Source organism: Tenebrio molitor, chromosome 4 (genome assembly GCF_963966145.1).
Source record: "Tenebrio molitor chromosome 4, icTenMoli1.1, whole genome shotgun sequence".
Lineage (NCBI taxonomy): Eukaryota > Metazoa > Arthropoda > Insecta > Coleoptera > Tenebrionidae > Tenebrio > Tenebrio molitor.
In genome coordinates this window covers 9,830,750-9,854,002 of record NC_091049.1, presented here as the reverse complement: position 1 = coordinate 9,854,002, position 23,253 = coordinate 9,830,750, and the positions used below count along the sequence as shown (strand labels likewise).

Below are 23,253 nucleotides of genomic sequence, written 5' to 3'. Positions count from 1 at the left end.
CCGCCCCTCAAGGTCTCGTGTACCGACCATAATCAAGTCAAGTGGACTTTGTTGAGAATTGGACAAGTGTACCAAAAGCAGTGTAGAAATCATCAAAGATGGACGTGGATAGCAGTCGCGAGGACGCTCCTACGTCAGGACAGCCGAATGTTAGATGAAATTTCAAATGTCCCGCCAGACGGCGAGGCCAGTGGTCGGGAGGCAGCGGGGGAAACACCGCTCTGCTCGGATCAAGAAACAGCAAGATCGGAGAGTAGTAATCAAGCTCACATGCAGTTATGTTGGTCATCTACCCAAAATAAATTCGTTTTAATTGGTCAGAGAATTTCATTTAACAATACATATATTTAAAAAAATACTTCGTAATAATCTTCTGTTAAATATCACATGCTAACTCTCACAAACCAATGTGACAACTGAAAAGTAGAGGCGAGACTAATCACACCGAAAGTTAAGCTTTAGGTTTTTTTTTTTAAGCAGCAGCGCTATTTGGCATCAAGAATGTATGCAACAGATTTTTCCATTAATTTTGATAATTAATTATTATTATTAGAGGTTGCTGTGATGGAGAGAATATGTCTAAAGAAACTAGGGAATCAACTTTACGTTTGCAAAATAATGGCATAACACAGTTTGAAAAATGTCAATTCGGGGTAATTATGAGTGCCTTTTATTAACAGAAAATATAGCATCTTTATGTCACGAGGATGGGTGTGATGACATCCAACGAATCATCACTGACACCAGAGACCTTTGCATTCTGTGGAGTAATCAGGGACAGTATTTAGAACTACTTGGTACATCTGTATCTTTAAGCATTTTTATTTTCATTTGGACTTGAAACAATTTTCTGTTTTAGCGTGTACGCATATTGATTTTGTGTTCTATTTTTTCGTATACAATTATAAAATAACAGGAGTTCTACTGGAGTGATTGAAATTTACAGAAAAAGTTGTTACGAGTCATAGCTTATGAAATGATTAATGATTCACCTAATATTCCAATGAAAAGGACCATATACTTTTGTGATTTTCGTTGTAGGTCGTAACATTTTATTGCATATTGTGAGCGATTAACGGGCACAATAGTTGGGTTTGAAAAGGTTGGGAAGCGGCGCGTGCCATTTGCCGTACAATGCAAATATGTATACAAAATGTACAATACAACCCTGCATAAAATATTACCTGGTAGTGCTAAACTAGGAAGGTCTTTACCATAAAATTTTAGGACCTACAACAAAAATGACAAAAGTATACTAAGATCAGCGGTACCAAATTCTCCCCCAAGCTGATCATGTAAGATTTTGCCATGGGTAAACTGCGCTCAGAGTAGGAACAGGTAGTCAGGGTTACTTAATCCTCAACTGAACTGCGCTCAGTACTTATAGGTACTGTTACGTTATTATTAATTAAACTTAATAAACAACAACGATTTTGAAGAGTTGACTTCTTGTCGGGTCACACAGTTGACGCCTTGAGGATGCGAAGACAGGATGTTCTAATTGTGACACTGCCCCGAGTTCAGGAATGACACAAATTTTTCCAACTAATCGTTTATTCAGGTATCGACAACGAAATAAATGAAATGGACTGCAAATGGAGCCTTACTAGCCTGATGGCGTATACAAAATTAAATATCTCTAACATCCGGCACTCTTTGGAGGGTCCTCCTCCGGGTCGGAGAGGTTCAACCGGACGAGTTTCGACGAAACAATAAAAAAATCCTTTAACGAAGGAGGAAGGGCGACTCATCATATGTAAACGTCGATATTTGGCTACGCCGTCCGCTACGCTATCTGCAATCTTTACACTCGGGTCCTGTAATAATGCTTTTATCCCACTAATTATGTAAATAACTATTATATCATTTAATTATATTACGAGTAAATGTATCTTTTCATTACATATCTAACACCTTTATTCAGTCAGGTTTAGTGTATTATTTGCACTGTTGTGATAACAACGGTAAATTTTTGAATATCAACCAAATAAAATATTTACCGATAAAAAGCAACTGTCTGTTAAAAGATTGTATGACAGTTATTTACAAACTCTTGCATGGTGTGCTAGTACAATTCTTTAATAAGGATAACGATTGAAGAATATTATTAATTAGTAAAAGTGTGAAATGTGTGACACGTGTATTTGAGCAAAGTAAGTTTGCTTTAAAAATTACGGCAACAATTTTGTGTGTTTATATAAATATAATTATTTCCCAACAAATATAGTCAAGACAAGTTCTTACCAGGGGCCTGTTTCATAAAAATAATAGAACTTGTCCGACAAGTACTTTAATACTCAAGAATTACAAATGTAACAAGTTATTGTTTCATAAAACTATAAGTGACTAGTGATTAGTGACAAGCGACAAGTTCATAACTGAGAAGCAAATTTCCCTTAAATTACTAGCGTTTTGTTTCATAAAATTACAAGTCTCATAAAATTAGTTAGTTTTATTAGTAAAAACTGACAAGTTAAGGGAGCACCGTACATTTTAATAAATACGTACTAAAATATGTATTTATACTGTTGTATAGTAAGAATGATGACCGATGGCGTTGAACAAGTTAAAATTGTAAAATCTCCCAGATTAGGTATTTCGAAAAAGAGTAAATTTTCGTTTTCAATGTTTTTCTGAATTTAATGAACGGTTCCGTCTAAGTTCTGTGAAAATGGAAGTAAATATTATCTAATGCCATTGGACATAGATTACAACACGAAACGCAAAGAAATTATGCTTCGAGTATACAGAATCAAATTCACATCAGCTTTTTTCGCTACTATCTCCAAATTTGCAGACGTGGTACAAATTTCTTGCCAAGCCTTTTGTTTAGACTGTTTAGTCACTTGGGGTGTTAAAGCTCTAAATAAAATTTGTATTTTTTTAAATTAATTTCCTGTAGGAAAGTAACTTTAACTGAATCGCTGATTGTAGAAACGACATGAGTCAATATAATATCAAAATGTTGGGAATTAAAATAAAACCACCCTGACTCGTGGGGTTTCATCACTAATTCAAGTTCTTGCACGCTGGCCATGAGTAGTTCTAATAACTAGACTCGTGGCGTTTCTTTACTCATTGTGTAAATACCTCTGTAGAATGTGAAAACAACATAAACGAAATTTAATAGAAAAATTGAATCATGTGGTTTCTGCAATCAGCGATTCAACTGCTTTTTTTGCCATTTCAAAGAATGTTACAAGTTCTTGTCAAAAAAAAATTAATCACCATAACAATTTAGGAAATTGTCATTTGTTTGACAAGTAGTAAATAATATTTTATGAAACACAAATCATTACTACTTGTCGTTACTTCAATAATCACTTGTCACTAGTCACCAATCAACTTGTAGGTTTTGTAAAACAGGCCCCAGGAGTGTAGTTGTGATAATGTATTAGATGTGAACATATTAAAATGTCAATAGCTTCCAGATGTGTGTAAACTATTCTATTAGTTTTGGAGGAAACGTAAAATTTCTTTAGAGTAAACCGTACTAAAAGTAGGGAAAGTGTTATTACGAGTGAGACTTGACAATCCAAAACAAGATACCTATTATAGTCATAATATGTCTAATATTGGTAGTACGGTTGATCTAGGACATACTTCGTTTGTTGGAAAATGAACGGAATGGTTGACTGTTCTCTTTTATTAATATCAAGCACTCGCTGCAGCCATTATTAATATAATAATAGATATTATGTGAAATAATCTGACAAGTATGTATATTATGCTACGAATATAATTATGAGTGTGGCTTGGAAAAATTGCCTAAAACTAACGAAAACTAATGTTGAAACTATTTCTTTCGCTGTTTTTTCGTATCTTCTCATTTGTGAAAAGCAAGCAACATTTTTTACTTATTATTTATTAACTAGGAGAAAGTTTGTAGGGTGACATCTGCACAGTAGAGTGGTAGCAATACTTTCCGTAGTTGGTCGTCTTACGCTAATGGATGTTTAGCCAGATTTATCGTTTTAGTCCAATTATTCTTTCCTTGGGCATTTCAAGAGTTTTCTTGTCTAATTAAATTGCTCAAAAAATGTTTTAGTAAATTTCCTTGTATTGTTGTAATCTTCGAAGGTTAGTCAAGATCGTGATAATTTCTTAAAAATCGGAAAGTAATCAAAGTTGCGTCAAGAAGCTGAAAGAAGCTACTATTGGTCCGTAATGGAGGGGTCTCTCTTCTCTCTAATAAAATTTAAAATCACCAGAATTTTAGTTACTTAATATGTATTGGGTGATTCAAAATGATTGTGGCCAAGTGTGGCAACTATGTACGAAAATTTATGTGGCAACTGTGTGAATGGGGTACAGTTAATATTTGTATGACATTTCATAAGCGTGCATTTGATTTTTTTAATTCCATTGCACATTGATTTGACAACTTTCAAAATTGCATGCCTATGAACTGTCAAAAAAATCTCAACTCTACCCTACCCACACAGTTGCCACATAAATTTTCGTACATAGTTGCCATACTTGGCCACAATCATTTTGAATCGCCCAATATATGTACTATCGAATTCATGAAAAACTAGGACAGCAAAACGTCGTAGTTATATCAACTTTTCAAAAATGTTGTAGTGTAACGTTTCTACGTACTTTATGTTAACTGGTTACTAATGTCCAACGTGTCAAGTACATAACCTAAATACTTTTGACGTTGGATTGATCATTGCTAAATTCGAACTGTCATAATCACAGACGTTTATATTTGACATTTTCATGTGGCCCAAGTTACTTCAACAAAATTTTGTTGTACTAGATTTTCATGAATTCGATAGTACGGTTGGTGGACAAAAATGACAACTATTCATTTGGCAAATTTGCACCGTTTAATTCAGGCTTGCGAACAAATGGGTTAACTATGATATGATGACATAAGACAAAAATGCCCTGTGTAAGTTGAATACTTACGAGTATATATTGCATATTTGTTTAAAACAAGTTGTTAACGAACAAAAAACCTAAACCTAATAGTGCGGTCAAGTGACCGCACCCCCTTGGCAACCGGGTGTAAACATGTACACTTGCTTTCAAAACTTTCGCGTACACATTAAAAATCAAGTAACAACGATTTTGCAAAATTTAAGCAGTGTGAACGGGTAATTTTGAGATTAGGTTAAAGGTGACATTGACAGCAATTAAAAAAATTATTATCGGTCTTCTACTCACAAGAAATGCTGAAAGTAAAAATTCACAAATTTATTAAGAGTAAGTAGATGAGATTATGAGTATTAAGTGAGATCGTTTAAATTTATAATTAGAGCAAGCTGTGACTTTAACATTATATTGGCAATACCACTGACACTTTGATTTGAATTGTCAAAGTGACGCTTCAAAATTCAATGAAACGGCGAGTTAACAGTTGTATCCAAGCCGGATGTTCTATACACCTGTTAACACGCAGTTGGATATTTTTTGTTGAATTTTGAAGCGTCACTTTGACAAACCAAATCAAAATGTCAGCGATGTTGCCAATATAATTTTCAAGTCATAGCCTGCTCTAATTATAAATTTAAATGATCTCACGGTATAATAAAAATTAAATGTTTTCCCCGGTTTCATCCTCTTCTACCTCATTTTCATCTGAAATAGTTGGTGAGCAATTGCTGCAGATTTCCCCACTACAGTTCCCACAAGCTCGCGTGCAAAAAAGTCCTGTTTTCCTGCATCCACAATTTCCTCCGCAGCCAGATTTACATTTCTAGAAAAAATTAAAATTTGTTACACAGTCTAGGACTGGTTTACAAATCTATGAGGGGCATGATGACCAACTCAATAGACCGGGACCAATGGCTTAACGTGACCTCCGAATCACGAGACAGAATATAGCCTTTTTTTTTTTTTTAATTTCGCCCTGGGTCGGAATCGAACCCGCGACCCTTGCGTCCCTGAGCCGAAACGGACTCCCTTAGGCTATATTCTAATATAATATTATTATTAAACAAAAACTGGCAAGATTACGTGACATTGGTTGTTTTTGATATTATTTATTTTGACATTGGCTATTTTTTCTAAAACGCTGTGTCTTTGTACCACTGTATTATCCTGACTTTGAAAGTTTTTGCCACACAAATTTACAGACAGATGCAAATGTCATTCCTGGAGCAAGTAGTGTCAATAACTAAAATTTGAAAAAAAAATGACATTGGTTGTTTTTGATGAAAACCCCTCAATTCATTCCAAACGTTCACCTCGGCTACGCCTTGGTAAACTATCTTAACTCTCGACAGGAATGAAACACTTCCCACCTCGGTATGTAATCTACTATTATTTATAACATATAAAAAAAATCTCGTTCAAATCCGAGCTGTTGCTACCGGTTCCGAAATAAAAATCTAACGTTGCTCCACTATTAATAGTATAGAGGCTGTTCTCGAAGTTGACGTGTTCCTTGTAACACGAGGTACTACACATTATTCTTAAGAATGTTAGCCTAAATCTTCTTAGCAAAATGTTTGTATTAACGGAAATAATTGATTGTATATTTTTATTGTTTTCTAAAATTTTAAGTCCGGTCCTGTCCATTTCTCCGCTGTACTAGATTAATAACTAATCTGGCCCAGAATGGTGTCTTTCCGGAAATCGCTTTGCAATACTCTCTGGACGCTGCAGATGCATTCTGATAACGTGATAACATTGCCCATGCATTTGCAACATATCTGTGAGCTCATTATTTTCCTAATAATAAAGCCATTTCGACTAATTAGATTACAACTCTGACAGTAGTTTTGATTAACGTCCATGCTCATTTGATTTTTTTTTTGTCAATTCCAAACTCTAACAAATCAGCGCAAATTTAAGCAGGACCGGTTTCAAAAATTTCAAAAAAATTAACTTATTGTATCTTTGTTGCCGTACACATTTTACTAAGGTGATTTTGGCTAAAATTCTTTAGAACAACGCATACTATCAGATGTTAAAAGGAACGCCTCAACTTCGAAAACACCCTGTATACACAGCATGTATCATGAAATTTTTTATGCCTTATGTCAAGCTTATGTCCATTGTGAGCAAGGACTAACAAGCGATTTAGCTTATGAATTTAAAAAGATATAACCTAAGAATAACGTAAAACGATATACCGGGTGTAGAATTGGTTTACGAGACATAGGATTTTACATGTAAAAATAAAGAGTTTCAATTATTGGCTCACCTAATAATTTTATGCCAAAATAGTCAAAATAAAAGTTAGAGAGAATTAAAAATACTGTCTAATTCCACTCTTTGTTTTTTTCTAACATCTTGTGGTACTGAAAGAAAAGCAAGAAAGGCGTTAACACAAAAATACTAAAAAGTAGCACTAGCCATGAAATTTGACTTTTAAAATACTATGTATTTGTCGGATGGTTTCTCTATTATTTAATTGTCTTTTAATTTGCCCTTCAAATGAAGTCGTACAGGACTACAGGATGAATGAAAAGGTATCTTCCATTAAATGCTCAAACTTCTCTACAATTCTTCCAATTGTTTCTGTGGCAGGAATTGATCGGTCTGGGAAACCTGAAGCAAATGTTGCTTGGAAGTTGCTTAAAAAAGATCCTCCATAATAACATTTAAAGAAAGAAATACAATTTCATGCTTAGTAATACTTTTTACTGTTTTTGTGTCAACTTTTTTCTTGCCTTTCTTTCAGTACCACAAGATGTTATAAAAAAAGTAAGACTAAAACTAGACAGCAATTTTAATTCTCTCCAACTTTCATTTTAACTATTTTGCCGTAAAATTATTAGGGGAGCCAATAATTGAAACTCTTTATTTTTACATGTAAAATCCTATGTCTCGTAAACCAATTCTACACCCGGTATATTGAAACTTTTCGACTTCCTTGACTTTTCCTCGATGATTTTTTTTTCCTTATTTGGTGTATTGTTGGTTGCCGCATTCCCTCGAATGAAATTTTGCGGAAAATTACGAAACAAAAATAATGAGAAAAGAAATATTTATGGATCCTACGTTGTGTTTTATTTTTCATTTTGTTTAATTAGGTTCTAACGAGAGGCCGTACCTTCGGAAGGTTTTTCAAAAATAGAATTAAAACGATTGAGCACACTTCACTTAAATTTTATTTAACAAATAATCGAATGTGGTGGTGTTTGGTCCCAACAAACAGTGTGAATAAATCAGTGAGTTTAATAACAGAAGTTGGTGAATATTTGACTCAGGTAGATTTGACTCGCGGCTCGCGAATTGAGATTCGACTCATGAATAAATGACTAAGCTGGGCAAATACAGAAGTTTCTGGCGCGAACAGCATTATACCAGTTTGAGATGCGAATTATGTGATCCGATTTAGATTTGAATTATTTCCCCAATTAAATTGAACCCGACGCGATGCCCTGGAATCTCGTAGATCACCCTGGTCTACTCCGGTGGTCGAAAATAAAAGGGAAAAAGGTTCTAACAGGGCCAAAGGTTACTTCTCTTCATGTGTCAGCTGGCCTAGTTTGGTCGCTGGCCCCCTTGGGGGTGACGCGGCTAATTTTGTGTTCTTACGCCGGACCACAGATAATTGAGTGCAACGGACACTGGTGGTAGCTTCCCGAACTCGAGACTCCAAGACATAAATAATGAATGGAAATGTTTTATAATGATTGTATACTACAGTCCATTCCATTTAAGTATGCAGTGTAGAATAGCATAGGGACTAATTTCCCGTTGTTGATTGGTCAAAATGAGAGAAAAGTTTACACCAGACAATGTTCGATTTTTGATACTACTGTCAAATTTTGATATTTGATAGATTTTTTGGTTATTAGTGTCAAACTTATCGAGTTTTTGTATCAAACGGATCATTAAACTACAATTTTGTTATTAGAATACCACTACCGTAAGTTCTTTTATGACTTTTTTTTTGTTAATTTTCCTTGGAATGTATGTTTTCAAATTTGCCGCGTTCGTTAGTGTGAAACGTTCTCCATGTGAAGCGACATCTACTGCATTCTTAAATGGAATGGACTGTAGTTCGGTAAATGCAAGAAGATCACATACTTCGCGATAAAGAAATTAATTCAAGATTCTAAAGGGTCACGTGACCATCAAATGCTTAAAGAAAATAATATAATTTTTATTTTGACACGATAAAGAACTAAATGCTGTTTTATTTAGTTAGTTAGTTATTATATTATATTTTATTGAGGGAAATGTCGAAAATCGGATAATTTATAAACCTGAGGTATAAGTATTAAATATACATACAACAATACTGAACTAAATGCTGTTTGACTAATTAAATCGCGACTACAAATAATGTACAAGAATTAGAGAAATAATTTACCTTGTAAATGTAAGCACGTGAATCAAAAATGCCCTGTTTCCCGTTCCGCATTCGGTTTTATCATTTCTGGCGCACCCCACTTTCGCAACCCCTACTTGACCAAAGTGACCAATCAGCTCGATTCTACTTTACGCCGATCGCGACACCTTTTCGATATCTCTAGAACTTTTGAAATTATAGTTTCCGTTTTCCACCATTATTTTAAATGTTTAAATTTAGACTTTTGTTAGGACCAGACCGAATGTACATAATTTGTTGTTGAATTAGAACTCTGAAAAAGAACACTAAATTACTGACTCTATACAATAATAAATTTCAACATCAAGAAACAAACACAATTAAAAACGGAACAAACAGAATTAAACAGGAACACTGAATTACTGACTCTATACAATAATAAAAATCAGCACCAAGAATTAAACAGAATTAAAATGAAACAAACAGAATTAAAATGAAACGAAGAGAATTAAAATGAAACAAATTAACATTATTTTGAAATCTAAATTGGGCTTGAAACGCTGTTACGCAAATGCCATGTCATGCAACTAAATTCCGTTGATCTGCTACTTTTCAAACTTGTTCTACATTGGTTTTATTCCCCAAAACTGTTCTAATTATAATTAATTCGTAATTTTCATTCTCTCTCTCTCACTCACACCTCTGATTTCTACGACTACCTGGCTTTACCGTTTCCTTTCTACTTTGCTTTGGGGCGTATCCGAGTTCCTCCCCGTGGTCACTTCTTTACCTGCATAACCCTATTTAACGGACAAGTTCCTCCCGAGGTTATCGGGGATTACTGCGATAGGTAGTGGACGAGTGGTAGCCGGACTAGATTATTATGGCGAGTATTTTGCTTGAAATTGGTAATAAATACACTGATGAGAGGGAGAAACAATTTTATTTAAAAGGATAAATTAAAATTTGTGTATAGTCCATTTTTTAATTATAGTCCGATGTATCAATTAAAAAGGAGAACAACTGTCATATTGCTATCTCTTTTCAACACAATGTAAACAAACTATTGAATTCTTGTACGTATTGTATTAAGTGTGTCCCACTATGCATCTCGCTTTAGCATGTGTGATTCGAGCAAGACACGAGTTGTACGTTTATTACATTAGCGACGTCAAATTTTTAGGTTACGTTTTAACCACATTATTTGTGATAATTTTGTTTAATTTTGCTTTAAATGTCCTCCATATGATGCCAACGAAAAGCATGTGGACAGATTCATTTACAGAATTTGTAAATTTCCAAAGTAATATTGGAATTGCGCGGAAACTTACAAGACTGGAAAGTAAACAGGTAAGGGGGTAAACTAATTCATGGCGTTGCCGAAACAAAATCTAGGAAGAAAGAAAGACAGTCTAAACGTGGTTTTTTAGTGCTGTTCTCAACAATTTTTAATATATCTGACCTATTAGTTGATATGTAAATAGTTATGAAAAGAGTTCTGAAGGGAGCGGTTTTTTGAAACACAAATTTAAAACGGAGGAATGAATTTGCCAAGAAAGCACGAAAGAACACAACTCAAAATCTTAAAAATTGAAATTTGTAATGATATCTGTCTCATGTTGCCTAAATAAATTTTCAAATGTGTATCTATTAATAGAACCATGCACTGCTGTCAAATGTCGAAAGCAGACACAGGTCATGTCGACTTCTTGATTCGGACTAAGCTCATCGGACTATAATAAAAAAATGGACTATACATGATATGAGTATACAGTGAGTTTTTTTTAAGACTGGCCGTAGGGTTTTACATGCTAATTTTTCAACCCCCTGTTAATTTTATTTTTGTGAAAATTACAAAGCCTAGCACTGTTTTTATATTAAACAATAATATTATCTAGTCATTAAAAAAAAAACTCAAGGTATATCTATTTTTGCAATAAAAAAACTTTTGAAAACATCTCCCACTTTTTCACTCAGTTTCCATGCTGACGCTTTTAAAGAAATAATTAAACTAAAAATTTTTTCCAACATCGATTATAAAAATGATACTTTCATCACTCAACCCCCTCATTCTTATCACCAGAGCTAATTCCTTACCGTTCACTACCTGCTACAAGACCTGAGAATTTCTGACCACCGGGAGGAACTCCGCTGCCGCCTTGCTTTGTTACTTTTCTAACTAAAAATGCAAACGATTCTAGTTATTTTCTACCATAAAGCGCTCTGTTTTAATTACACTGTGCCCATTTTACACCTATTAATAAAACTATCTGTAATAAAATATGGTTTATTAAAAATTTGTGAATTAAAGAATAGTTATTACATACTTTCATGAGAAGAAATTGTCTTATGTAACATTCTTTCGATTTTGTGGTAATAATTCAGAATTTATTCCTGCCACTAATCGTGCTGCTTCTGGTGTCACATTTAACTCACTTTCTGAACTAGACATTTTTTCAGTCGATTAACACACGAGAATTAAATTTTCAAGCACTAACAATGAAAATTTAACCTAATAAACACAGCAAATAATTTGTTAAGAAAAAAACAAATGAGCGGTCACGGGGTCGTCAAGGAATTGATTCCACAGCATTCGGTTCTTTATTGACGATGTCAAATTCTACAATAAAATTAGTCTTGATTTAAAAAAAATCTAATATTTTGGTCAGCCGAAAAGTTTAATACAAATTTCGTACGGGAGATATTTTCCGGCCCTCCAACTAATCAGGCACTCGGCTGCGCCATCGTGCCCGAAACCAGTTGTCGTGCCGGAAAATTCACATCCCGTACTCTAATGTAAATAACTAATGCCCGTTTGCACCGTTTTGTCTATTCAATTTGGCAACACAGCAAAATTCTAGTAATATTGGCGGCGGTTGGTATAAACTTAGTTACAAACTAGATTTTTGACAGGTGTTTCTAACCACTTCTATGTTATTGTTATCATTACAGAGAACGGTTAACGATAGTGTTTTTGACTTTTTTTACATGATGGCTAATTATCTTGAAAACAGCAACGACGATATATTCGAGGACGATTTTGATATCCTCAAAATAATTCTGAGCATTTCGATACTCTTGATGAATAAGGTTTTTATAAGAGATTCCGGTAAGTACCTATAGTCACTCACAAACCTAGCTAATGTAATAAAATAATCAAAATTTTAAAATAAATTGCATTCCTTTTTAGCCTAACCAAGCAAAACAACATTGAATTTGTTAGAGTTAATTGAAGATGAGATAGAACATCGAACATCCTACAGATTTGTAAGAAATACAGACAAATAAAGTAGCAATCATATAAATATGTACTTATTTTCAGCACATGATGCCACAATTTTTAACAGTAGTTGTGTGTAAGCAAGGTTTGATGCTGGACATTTTTCCAATTGTGTATTGTTAAGTAATGTGCAAAATCCACAAATTACATCAATAAGATTACAATAATGTATTTACTCAGGTGATAGTGGATCACCCCTACGACCATACTTTTTAACACCCATATTGAATTTCCTGTACTTGCATATGGCCTACAGTTAAAAATGGACACTGCTTTGACAGTAATTATTGCTGCAGGAGTGCTACACAACTTTGCCAAGTTAAACAATGAACAAGAAGCACCACCTGCTGAGGGCATAGAACACAATGTTTTGGAAGAAATTATCCAAATGGGACAAGTACCACCTATAAATCCAAATGCAGAGGACCATGCCAATAGAGACATTAGAAATGGATTTATAAATAATCATTTTGCAAATTTATAATAAAAAATTTATTACAATACAGAATTGTTGTTCCAGTTCTTAATTTTTTTTAATTGTTCTTTTTTTAACTCTAATTCTACTTGTAGAATTTGCATCTCCATTTTTCGTTTTTCTTCGTCAAACTCCACATTCCTCTTCAGCTGCTGCTCAGTTAATTCGGCTATAGACAGCCGTTTGTCCCATAACCTTACCTGGCAACTCATGATAAAATAGCAACAAATTTGCTGATCTAATAATTTAATGTAAAAGATTCGCCGATGCGAAGCTTCGACAACCGACAAGAAATGGATAATTTCGCGCCAGCGCCATCAACATCACAAGTCCGAACAAAATATCTTATACGCATGTGCCAAGCATTGCCTAAGAGTTAGGACAGGAATATTCGGGGGCTTAACTTAGGCACAGCTTAAGAAACCATTTGGTAGCGGTGCAAATGAAATCGGCAACTTAAGTCTGGTCCAATACTTAAGCATTACTTAGTATTGACGGTGCAAACGGCCATAAGGGGTCATTATAAATGATTGTCTCATCGCAGTAGGTGTTGGTGACGTAGTTGAATGTGCCGCAAGCTTTATAGCATGAGTGAGACTAGCATCGCCGATAGGTAGCGCTGCTGGCGGTAGTGTAAATTTGTCTACTAGTTTGTTTAACGTTGCGAAGCTAGCGGCACATGCCAAATTTGTGTGGGTTTTCAACGCCAACTGCGATGGGACAATAATTTATAATGACCCTGTATTTTGGGCTCCTTGCAAATACGCGTTGTTCACATCACATGAAACTTTGTTTTTACGGCGACTGTGTGACGGTGAATGTTTCCCACATACTATGCGGCAAAGTAAATAATCCTTGTTTTTAAACTTTAGAAACGTAGAAGAAAACCACAATTTTAAATTAATGAAGCTGGGTTTCAGGAGAACAATATGTATACATTTTGAATTCAATTAGTTTTAGAAAATAAAATCTAAAAGAAATCAAAATAGCAGCGCCATTTGTCGGTTCTTGGGTGCGTTCCATTAACATTCGAAAAATAGTAATTGTTTTTAACATTTTAAATTAAAAAATGTTAACTATAATTCGGTATTTGGGCGATAAACCAGTAAAACAGGAATTCTCAAAACAAGTAGCTTTAATCTCGGAAGCAGCTGATACAGGTCCCGACTCTTAAGTGGTTCATTCGTATCTCTCTTTTTCCGCGCGGTACTTCGTCCTGCTCCCGTCGCCGGCCGTCGGATTCCCCGAGTACCACCGAGGACGCTCACGGAGTGCTGACGTGGCGTTCGTGGAGTCCCACGGGGTTCCACCGGTTAACAAAAACGTCGGCCAAAAAGCATTATACATACCTTGTGTGTGAAGCATTTTGAAACGCTCAGTTTATGAAACACTCCGGTGCGCATCGTGTTTCAAATTAAACTTCGCGCTGCAAAATGTAACTTCTCACACTCGATTGTAAATAGCTATTTCCAACACTAAATATGAATGAAAAATGCAATGACAGATATACCATTCAAAGTAATAGAACACCTTCCTGGATTATTGATTTAATTTTTTAATACCATAATATGATTTATGCTTTGTAAATTGTAAAGTTCATTCACGTTGGATTTTCCTCGTCAAGGTCAAATTATTTAATTTTTTGGCAGTGTGATTTTTACTTCAATAATAATATGTTAGCTGTGTATGTCGCCAATACGGGCTGATAAAGTAACTATGTCATACGTAGACTGCAGAAGTTAGGTTGGGATAGGCATATTTCAGTTGTTGACTACATTTAATAAACGCAGTTTTCAAATTACCTGTTAATAAAACCTTCATTTTTCTTTCCGCCATGGTAAAATTAACCAGGAATAGGAGAGGAATAGAATTTTATGAAGAAATCTGTAACTTTATTTCACACGTCAAACTAACATTCAAAATTAAAAACGTCAAATCGCTCTAACACGATAATGTGAAAATTACTAGAAAAGGAGGTGCAGGTTTGCAACATGACAACAATTTGACAGGGAAAATCCAACGTGAATGAACTTTAGTTTGGGTTGGATTTTTACCTGGTCAGGCTCTCTATATTTCTATTTAGCTTCATCACTATCTATCTAATATCCGTCTACCTATTTTAGCGTTGGTATATTTTTTTTTTTTGACTTAAAAACAATGATTTTCTCAAGAATAGTACATATATTAAAATATAAGTTGTAGAAGGCATCTATTCAAGCACGAATTTGAAATTTCCGGCTGTGAAAAAAATTTAATTTAAAACGTCAGATTTTTTTTAAATTTTCGCATTTGATGTTTGAAAATAAATGCTGAAGAAAGTTTATTACTAACGTCGCCGCAAATGAGGCAAATTGCATAATAGACTTATTCTAAACGCAAAATATAAAAAAGGATATACATTTATTTAAAGCGTATAATAAGTCCTATGGTGTTTAAATTCTTACGATATCTATTTTTTTTTCAGTTTTACATAGGTTGCGTTAAGTTATCTATCTAATAAAAAGACGACAATTTAATAAAAACTCAAAAATTCTTATTTATGATGTCGTGAAACTGTTCTCTGCTTTTAGAAGACGATGAATCTTAGTATGCCGTTTAACTTATTCTCTTTTGACAGAGAGTCATGCTGAACCATAATTTATACCCGGTAATTATGGATACGATAACTTATGTATTTCTCACATTTCGTTGTTGTTCTTTCTGAATTTACAAAGAAATCATGTTACAAAATATTTTGATAAGATACACAACAATATATTTTTGGAAACACATTGGTTGTTAATTTCTTAACACTGGTAGATACTTTAGAATAATCTTCAATTTACGATCAGTTTTGCTATCTTGTCAAGGGCTCAATAACTCAGTTTTACTATTGTTAACTGACAGTCCTGTAATGTGCCCTTTGGATGCAAATGTTTGAGTATATCTTATTGAAATAAATAGAAATAATTTGGAGATGAATAAATAATTAATTCAAACTGTTTTCAGAAAATGAAACGAACAGAATGCATAAATAGAAAAAATGAAAAACGAAAAATCGAAACTTTGGCAAAGCAATCAACTCCGGATACTATCGAATCCGATGCAAAGATCTTAACCAAATTACTCGCCCGTATATCTTATGACAGCGAAGACATTACAAAATGTGCAAAACTGCTTTTAAAGAAATACGGCTACGACTTCGACCATCAGTTTAAACTTGTGGAGAACATCCAAAAATTTGACGAAGTTCTTGAACAAGTTGAACTTCAACAGCAAAAACCGTTATTCGTAATATTCGGCAAACCGACTAAGCGATGGATTCTCTTCTGCGTGATCTGCAGTCAAGATGGTAAGAATAAAATCCTCTACAAAGACCCCAGTGGCGCTCTTATTTCTTATAAATTGGAAATCAAACTTAACGACAAATTTGGCAATCCTAAATTAATTGCGCAGACGAATCAAGATCAAGAAACAGATGACGAATATTCTTACGGTCCGCTCTGTATTCGAAATTTGAAAATTATGCTAAACCTTTTCAAAGAAAATCCTACAAAATTTGTAAATGAATTTTCACAAATTGCTTTTGCTCAACCAACAACGATAAAGGAAGAACAACTGAAAAATGTGATCAAATTAACAAATCAGCTAGGAGAAAATGAGGATTTTAAAACTGCGCTGAAGGAGTTTATCAACAAGTTACCACTGGATATAGGTCATGGTATGTTGGAGTACCAAAAAGTGTTAGAAGAGGAACTCGAAAAAGGTGAAGAACATGCAGACCTCAATAAAATCAAAGAAGCAAGGATGAAGTATTTGAATCAAGAAACGGTCGATCAACTTCAGATTAATTACAAACTAAACGCTAAAGATAAAGAGAGAAAGGAGTACGAACTCGAAATTCAGAAAAAATTTCCAAACGAAATGAAAACATTAAACGATATTCTTGAATTTCTTGAAAAGGTTAAAGTTGATCAGCAACTCTACGATGCTGTCGAAAATATAAGTGAAATATTAGACATCGATTACCTTAAGATGAAATCGTTTTACGAACTCAAGCTTAAGAAAGAAGATAGAAGTCAAGACAAGAAGCTAACATCAGATAAGATTGACGATATCTCGAAAAACCTTCCACCTCCAAAAGAGAGTTTAACGACAGATGACACACCTCTAAATCAATTACTGAGTGAAATCACTTTAAGAATGGACCAACCTGATGCACCACCTTCGCAACATTCCCAAGAAGATATACATCAGTTAGAAACCAAGTATTATTTGGTCAAAAGTAAGTACGAACAATGGAAGGATTCCGATATTCAAGCTGTCAACAAGTGGGCTGTTGCAATCAAGGGACGTTTAGGAGTAGGCGATGACGAGGTTTGCGAAACAATTGCCATTATGGATCGAGCTTTAAATCTTCTAACAGGGGGTCATCGTCTTCGAGACACACAAATCTTGGCAGTTCTGATTTTTTTCCACAACCAAAAGAATCAAGGACGATTGTGTCAAATTAAAACCGGCGAGGGCAAAACTGTTATCATTTCGTTAATAGCAGTTATTCGAGCTCTCCAAGGTGTCACCGTAGATGTGATCACAAGCAATCCAATCCTAGCTGCGAGTGGAGTCGACGAAACTAGAACTTTCTATTCGGCGTTTGGTCTAACCGTATCGACAAACAATCCAGTAGAAAATGACAAAAGTGACTTCAAAATTGGCTACACCGCAGATGTCCTTTACGGCACCATCAGTAACTTTCAATTTGATTACCTCAAAGATACATTCGAAGGATTCAATCTCAGACACGAGAGAAGATTTGGACAAGTTATTCTAGATGAGGTCGACAGCATGCTTGTGGATAACGGAGGACACATTGCCAAACTAGCTTCACCGTACCCCGGAATGGAAAGTTTGAGATATATCTACATCAAGATTTGGCAAGAATTCCACAAAGCAGAACAAAGTTTAATCGAAGAATCAGACAAGAAATTTAAAGAATTCTTGCAGCATTATTCCGATAAGGAAGAAACAAATGTAGATTATGAAAAATTTATACAAGAAATGATTTTGTCTGAGCGAAAAATTATTAAACAGAAAATCAAAGACAGTAATCCCACTGATGTTCCTTTAGTTCCAGCCCATTTGAAGGAATATGTGAAGAGAAAATTAGATTTGTGGATCAGAAATGCCCTCCATGCGAAATATAATTGTCACGAACATCAACAGTACCGAATTATTACAAATGATTCTGGAGAGAGGGTTGTCAGCCCCGTAGATTATTTAAATACCGGAGTGACTCTAAAAAATACAATTTGGTCCAACGGACTTCACCAGTTTGTTCAGCTAAAACACAACCTTTACTTGACATTCGAAAGCTTAACAAGCAGCTTCATTTCAAATATAGGCTACATAAAAAATTATCAAGATAAAAATATTTTTGGATTGACTGGAACTTTGGGCTCTAGCGCGGAACAAGAACTTCTTTCGCACATTTACAACATAAATTACGCCAAGCTACCGACCTACAAACAGAAGAAATTTGAAGAAATTCCAGGCTTAATTGCCGACGATTCCTCTTGGGACCGTCGTGTTGCAATAGAAGTACTAGAAAAAATCGAAGAAAAACGAGCTGTTTTGGTGATATGCGAAACTGAACAAGACCTTCTTACTGTCAAAAGAAACTTAGAAATATTACAAAATACCGATTTTAGAATTAGAATATATGCCAGCGAGGATAATGTCAAAGAAACAGAGAACAAAGTGAAGATAGGTGACATAATTCTCGCCACAAATATTGCGGGACGTGGTACAAACTTCAAAACAGAAAAGGATTTGGAAGAAAAGGGTGGCTTGCACGTTTGTGTCGCTTTCCTCCCATGCAACTTACGAGTTGAGGGACAAGCATTTGGAAGAACGTCACGTCAAGGTAACAATGGTACTGCTCAACTGATCATTCGTCGAAGTGAAGTTGATGAACTTAGAATAGTTGACGACGATCCAGATTTTACTAGAATTAAGCAAGAGCGAGATCGTCTTGAAAGGGAAAGATTGAAACAGATCAAAGAAGTGTTGGTCAAAGAACTGAACTTCAAAGACAAAATTTTTGAGTACTTTTCAGAGTTCTATAGAAATTTGAAGCAAATAAAAGCAACAAGAAATTTCATGTTTGTTCTAGAAGATTTGAAAGAATTCTGGGCATTTTGGCTTGAAAAGAAAAATTTTAAGGCAGCGAATATTGCAAATACAAATCCCAAGCAAGAATTTGAAAAGTTTTTGAACAAAGCGCATCCAATAATCAACGGCACAATCAGCCACAATCCGTTTTATTGCATTGGTCTGGCCGAATATTACCTAGAAGAAAACTACAGAGAACAAGCTTCAGAAGTTTTGAAACAAGCTGTTGAAATGACTGGTACCGACAATTACGAACTGTTAGCAGGTCTTCATTTGAAACTTTTTGAATTGGCTATTATGAGTGGCGAAGAAGTGATGTCAAGATTCAAAAAGGCAACGATTAATGTTTTTTATGTTGGTGTCAGTAAGGATGAAGACTACAAGCGTAAAGCACTGAAGCAGCTGAAACATGCCAAAGCGGCTATTGAAAAAGAAATAAATTACATTGAGGAGTACCTAACAGTAAACGAAAATAAAAAGAATCCAGATTTTGAAAATATTCTGCTTGATGACAACGAGGAAAACTTGTTCTTAAAACACATCTACTCGCGTCTATACTGCTTGCAAATGCACAACGGAAACATTGACCATTTGATTAAGCAAATTGATACAACCTCAGGAGGGTTAGACTTTAACGGAAAAGCTCCAACAACCTTGCAGAACTTTGAAAAAATGAGCGGCGGGTCTCAGCTGAAAGTCGCTAACTCTGAGCTTTCTGAGCTTAAATCGATTGGAGTCGACACTATTTACGCCCTAAAAGAGATACACGACATTCCAAACGTTATAATTTACACAGCTGCAGGTCAAATCTCAGCAGGAATTGCTGCCTTAACTGTGGGATTTATCTTCGTGCCGGTGTTCCCGATTATGAGCGGCATCGCAGGTACGTTAATTTCCGAAAGCATCATGGACATAGTGATGGAACTTATATCCAATGGTTGTTCTGAATTCGACCAAAAGGACTTCATAAAAAGCAAATTTATTTCTTATGGCATCAGTTTGATCACTTTCGGTATCAGCGCCGTCACCCAGGCGGTCAAAATTTTGTCGAAAGCTGTTAGCTTCTGCAGAAAATTGTCGACGTTCCTGCGCAAGAGCACCTATTTGAAGGGGCTTTGCAACAAATTGGCCAAAATAGTTGACAAACTCGGAAATGTCTTTGAAATGAAGTTGATAACAGCACAATTCAACAAACTGACCAAAGCCCAACAACTGGATGAATTGGTAAAGTTGAAACAGATGGGTAGTTTGGATAAGTTTCAACAACTGGGAGGACTGGACAAACTGTCTGAACTCCAAAAATTAAATCAAGCCGGAAAGTTGGGTGCTCTGACCAGATCTCAGCTGCTTGTTAACTTTGCCAAAGATGTAATCAAAAATACGGCCAAGCAAGTTGTGAAATCGGTTGTTGAAGAAAAAGTTCTTAAGCCATTGTTATATTTGTTGCTTGAAGATATTATTGAAAAAATCAAGGAGAGCTTTCAAAAATCAGTAAGCGATTCGATAAGGTCCAATGAGCGTCTGATGCAAAAACTTCGAACCAACTCGACCGATACGATCAACGAAACTGTTGAGGGATTTTTGGAAGGTGACGAAGTTAAAAACACCGCCAAACAAGTTGGCTTTGAGCTTTTAGGATTATTTGAGAACAAACAAATTAACTTTTTAATGGCCGCGTTTGACACCGTTAAAGGTACAATAGATCTGGTGCTATGCAGCAATCAGTTTGTTTCTTATCTAGACCGTGAACTTCAAGATGGTAATTGTAAGAATGACGTCGATGAAATCGTTGAAGATATCAGCTCCAAGCTAGCCGATAGAATGTTCGACTTATTGTGTAATTGTGCAAAGGGTGCTAACGAGATATTAAATTTAAGTGAACGGCACCGAGATTACAAGTTCAAGAAAGTTGGCGATGAGAAAGAATCTATTGTTGCTCTCTCATCAATAAAAAAACCTGTTAATGAGGCCTACAGTATTCTTGGCCTTGAGTCTACTGCTTCTTCGTCTGAAATCAAAAGGAGCTACAGAAGATTGGCCCTCGAAGTCCATCCTGACAAGAATCCAAATGATCCGTACGCCAAACAAAAATTCCAAATGATTAACGATGCTTACCAAGAGCTTGCGAAAGAAAATAATATTAACTAAGCTAACAACAACATAACTACACTACTTTATTTTGCTTTATCAGTTATCAGAAATGTTCTATTGTGATTGCATTTAGAATAATTATCTGTATTGACAGGAATTTATTTAATTAAATTAGCGACTAAGGCAATTTTGTTCATACGAATCTCTCTGCCGTTTATAATTACATTTAAATGAAATGATCCGTTCCATTGTGAACCTACAATAATTTATTAAGATAATTAATTGACTCTTACTGTTGATTAAAAATATGATTTTCAATTTTATATTTGTATCATTATTAAATTGGTTTGTAACAAGTGTATTTTATTTTTTTACGATTTGCCTCTAATCAACTCGCAATGTAAAAACAACCAAAATTATGGATAAATATGGTGTAAGTAAATAATGAAGCACCTACCTGAGAGAAAGGGATAATACAAAACGAAAGTTTTCATGAACAATGCTTAATCTCCAGTTAACTTCAAAGAGTTTACCAACCCAAAAGCACTACTACATATTATTTTATTTGGACCAAATCAATGTAATACCTTCTTAAAATCAGAAACTAATTATTCACAATATTGCCATTAAAAGTACAATAATTACGGTTTTTGAAAAGTAATCCATGCTCTGGAAGTGTGCATTCTGGTTCTTTTGCTGCACTTACAATTTCGGGAGGTGTACACGAAAACGCTTCCTCAACAGTTTCCCTTCCTTCTACAGGCTTTTGAGCAATGTTTTTTGTAAAAACACAAAGAACACCGACACAAACTGACACAACAATTCTTTCTGTTTGTTCGTTGTCACTAGTTACAATAATCACTGGACATCTGATTTTAACAAAAAATTCGAAGAGCGAGCGTTTTGTAGGCATTTTTTCGCGCGTGAGCGACAAAGTGACAGTCCTCAGAAAACGTCAACTTTGCGCTGTCAAATGCAAGCGCAAAGACCTACTTTCTACATCGATTGTAGAAAACATATTTTTGACAATTTAAAAATCGGTTTTTATCGAATTTCGTAGGAATTTCAATATTCGTTCATTTAGTCAAATGTGGGTTTACTTCTTGAATTTAAGCATCTCATTATGTCAGATGAGATTTAAAATCAAATTGACAAGAAGAAGTGTTATCTCAAATCCACAAAGTAAAGCAATTGTTGCTTACTGAACGTTTTCAAACATACAAAATTCTTTAAATAGCTATTTTCAATACAAGTGAGCAAAATAAACTAGGCAAAAATGAATAGGGAATTCCACAATTTTTCTTGGAAAGCAAAATAATTGTCTCAATCCTCCCACGTATTCTTAAACACTAGATAAATTTTAAATGTTACAGGTACTTGAAAGATTACTTTTAATGTGTATATATTTATATTTTTAACACATTTCATTACAAATTTTAAACTGTATTTATAAAAAATTCAAAAATTGAAAAATTCCCTATTCATTTTTGCCTAGTTTAGTTGGGCGTCCGAACCGAAGGCGAGGACCCCAACCGTACGAGTGATTTAATGAACATTTGCTCATGTGTGTTGAGTCTGATTTTTTCCATGATCATAAAATACAGTCGCGGAATCGAAATTTCGGGCAGCATTTTTCTTCAACAACTTCAACAAAATCTCTGTAAACCCCAAGCAATTTCACGATTTTTCGTCAATTGAAATCTAAATAACAGGTTACAAATTTAAATACATAAGTCAAAAATAAGACAAGCTTTAGTTACTAATATTCAGAAAGTATTTTAAAAATAGATTTAAAAAAACTTTCAGTACAACATATTTGGCGCACTCTATCGACAAACTCGCAAAACATTCACTCCGCTGACAGTGAGAAATAGTTATTTATGGTATAAGTGGGTTATTTAAGATATTACCCACGAGAGGTATTTGTAACCTACGAGGGCTTGCCCGAGTAGGTTATTATCTCGAGTGGGTAGTACTTAATAACCCACGTATGCCATACAACGTTTTATCCAATATTCC

General features: G+C 34.8%; 1 protein-coding gene and 1 long non-coding RNA gene across 3 annotated transcripts; both read left to right on the top strand.

Moving 5' to 3' along the window:
- Positions 1 to 2,027: 2,027 nt before the first annotated feature.
- LOC138128660 (uncharacterized) lies at positions 2,028 to 21,590 on the top strand. Its single transcript, XM_069044865.1, has 2 exons — positions 2,028 to 2,153; positions 15,982 to 21,590. The coding sequence occupies exon 2, from the start codon at positions 15,985 to 15,987 to the stop codon at positions 21,289 to 21,291; it is 5,307 nt and encodes a 1,768-aa protein (XP_068900966.1). The 5' UTR covers positions 2,028 to 2,153; positions 15,982 to 15,984; the 3' UTR covers positions 21,292 to 21,590.
- LOC138129592 (uncharacterized) lies at positions 12,124 to 13,040 on the top strand. 2 transcript variants are annotated; one of them, XR_011159270.1, is made up of 4 exons: positions 12,124 to 12,347; positions 12,429 to 12,505; positions 12,561 to 12,641; positions 12,699 to 13,040. It is a non-coding gene; the product is annotated as an uncharacterized lncRNA (long non-coding RNA). The 2 variants fall into 2 exon arrangements; XR_011159269.1 differs by having other exon boundaries at positions 12,142 to 12,347; positions 12,561 to 13,040.
- Positions 21,591 to 23,253: the final 1,663 nt, after the last annotated feature.

Bases quoted from the DNA above. Each gene is read 5' to 3' on its own strand.
- LOC138128660 (XM_069044865.1), top strand. From the start codon at position 15,985: ATGAAACGAACAGAATGCATAAATAGAAAAAATGAAAAACGAAAAATC.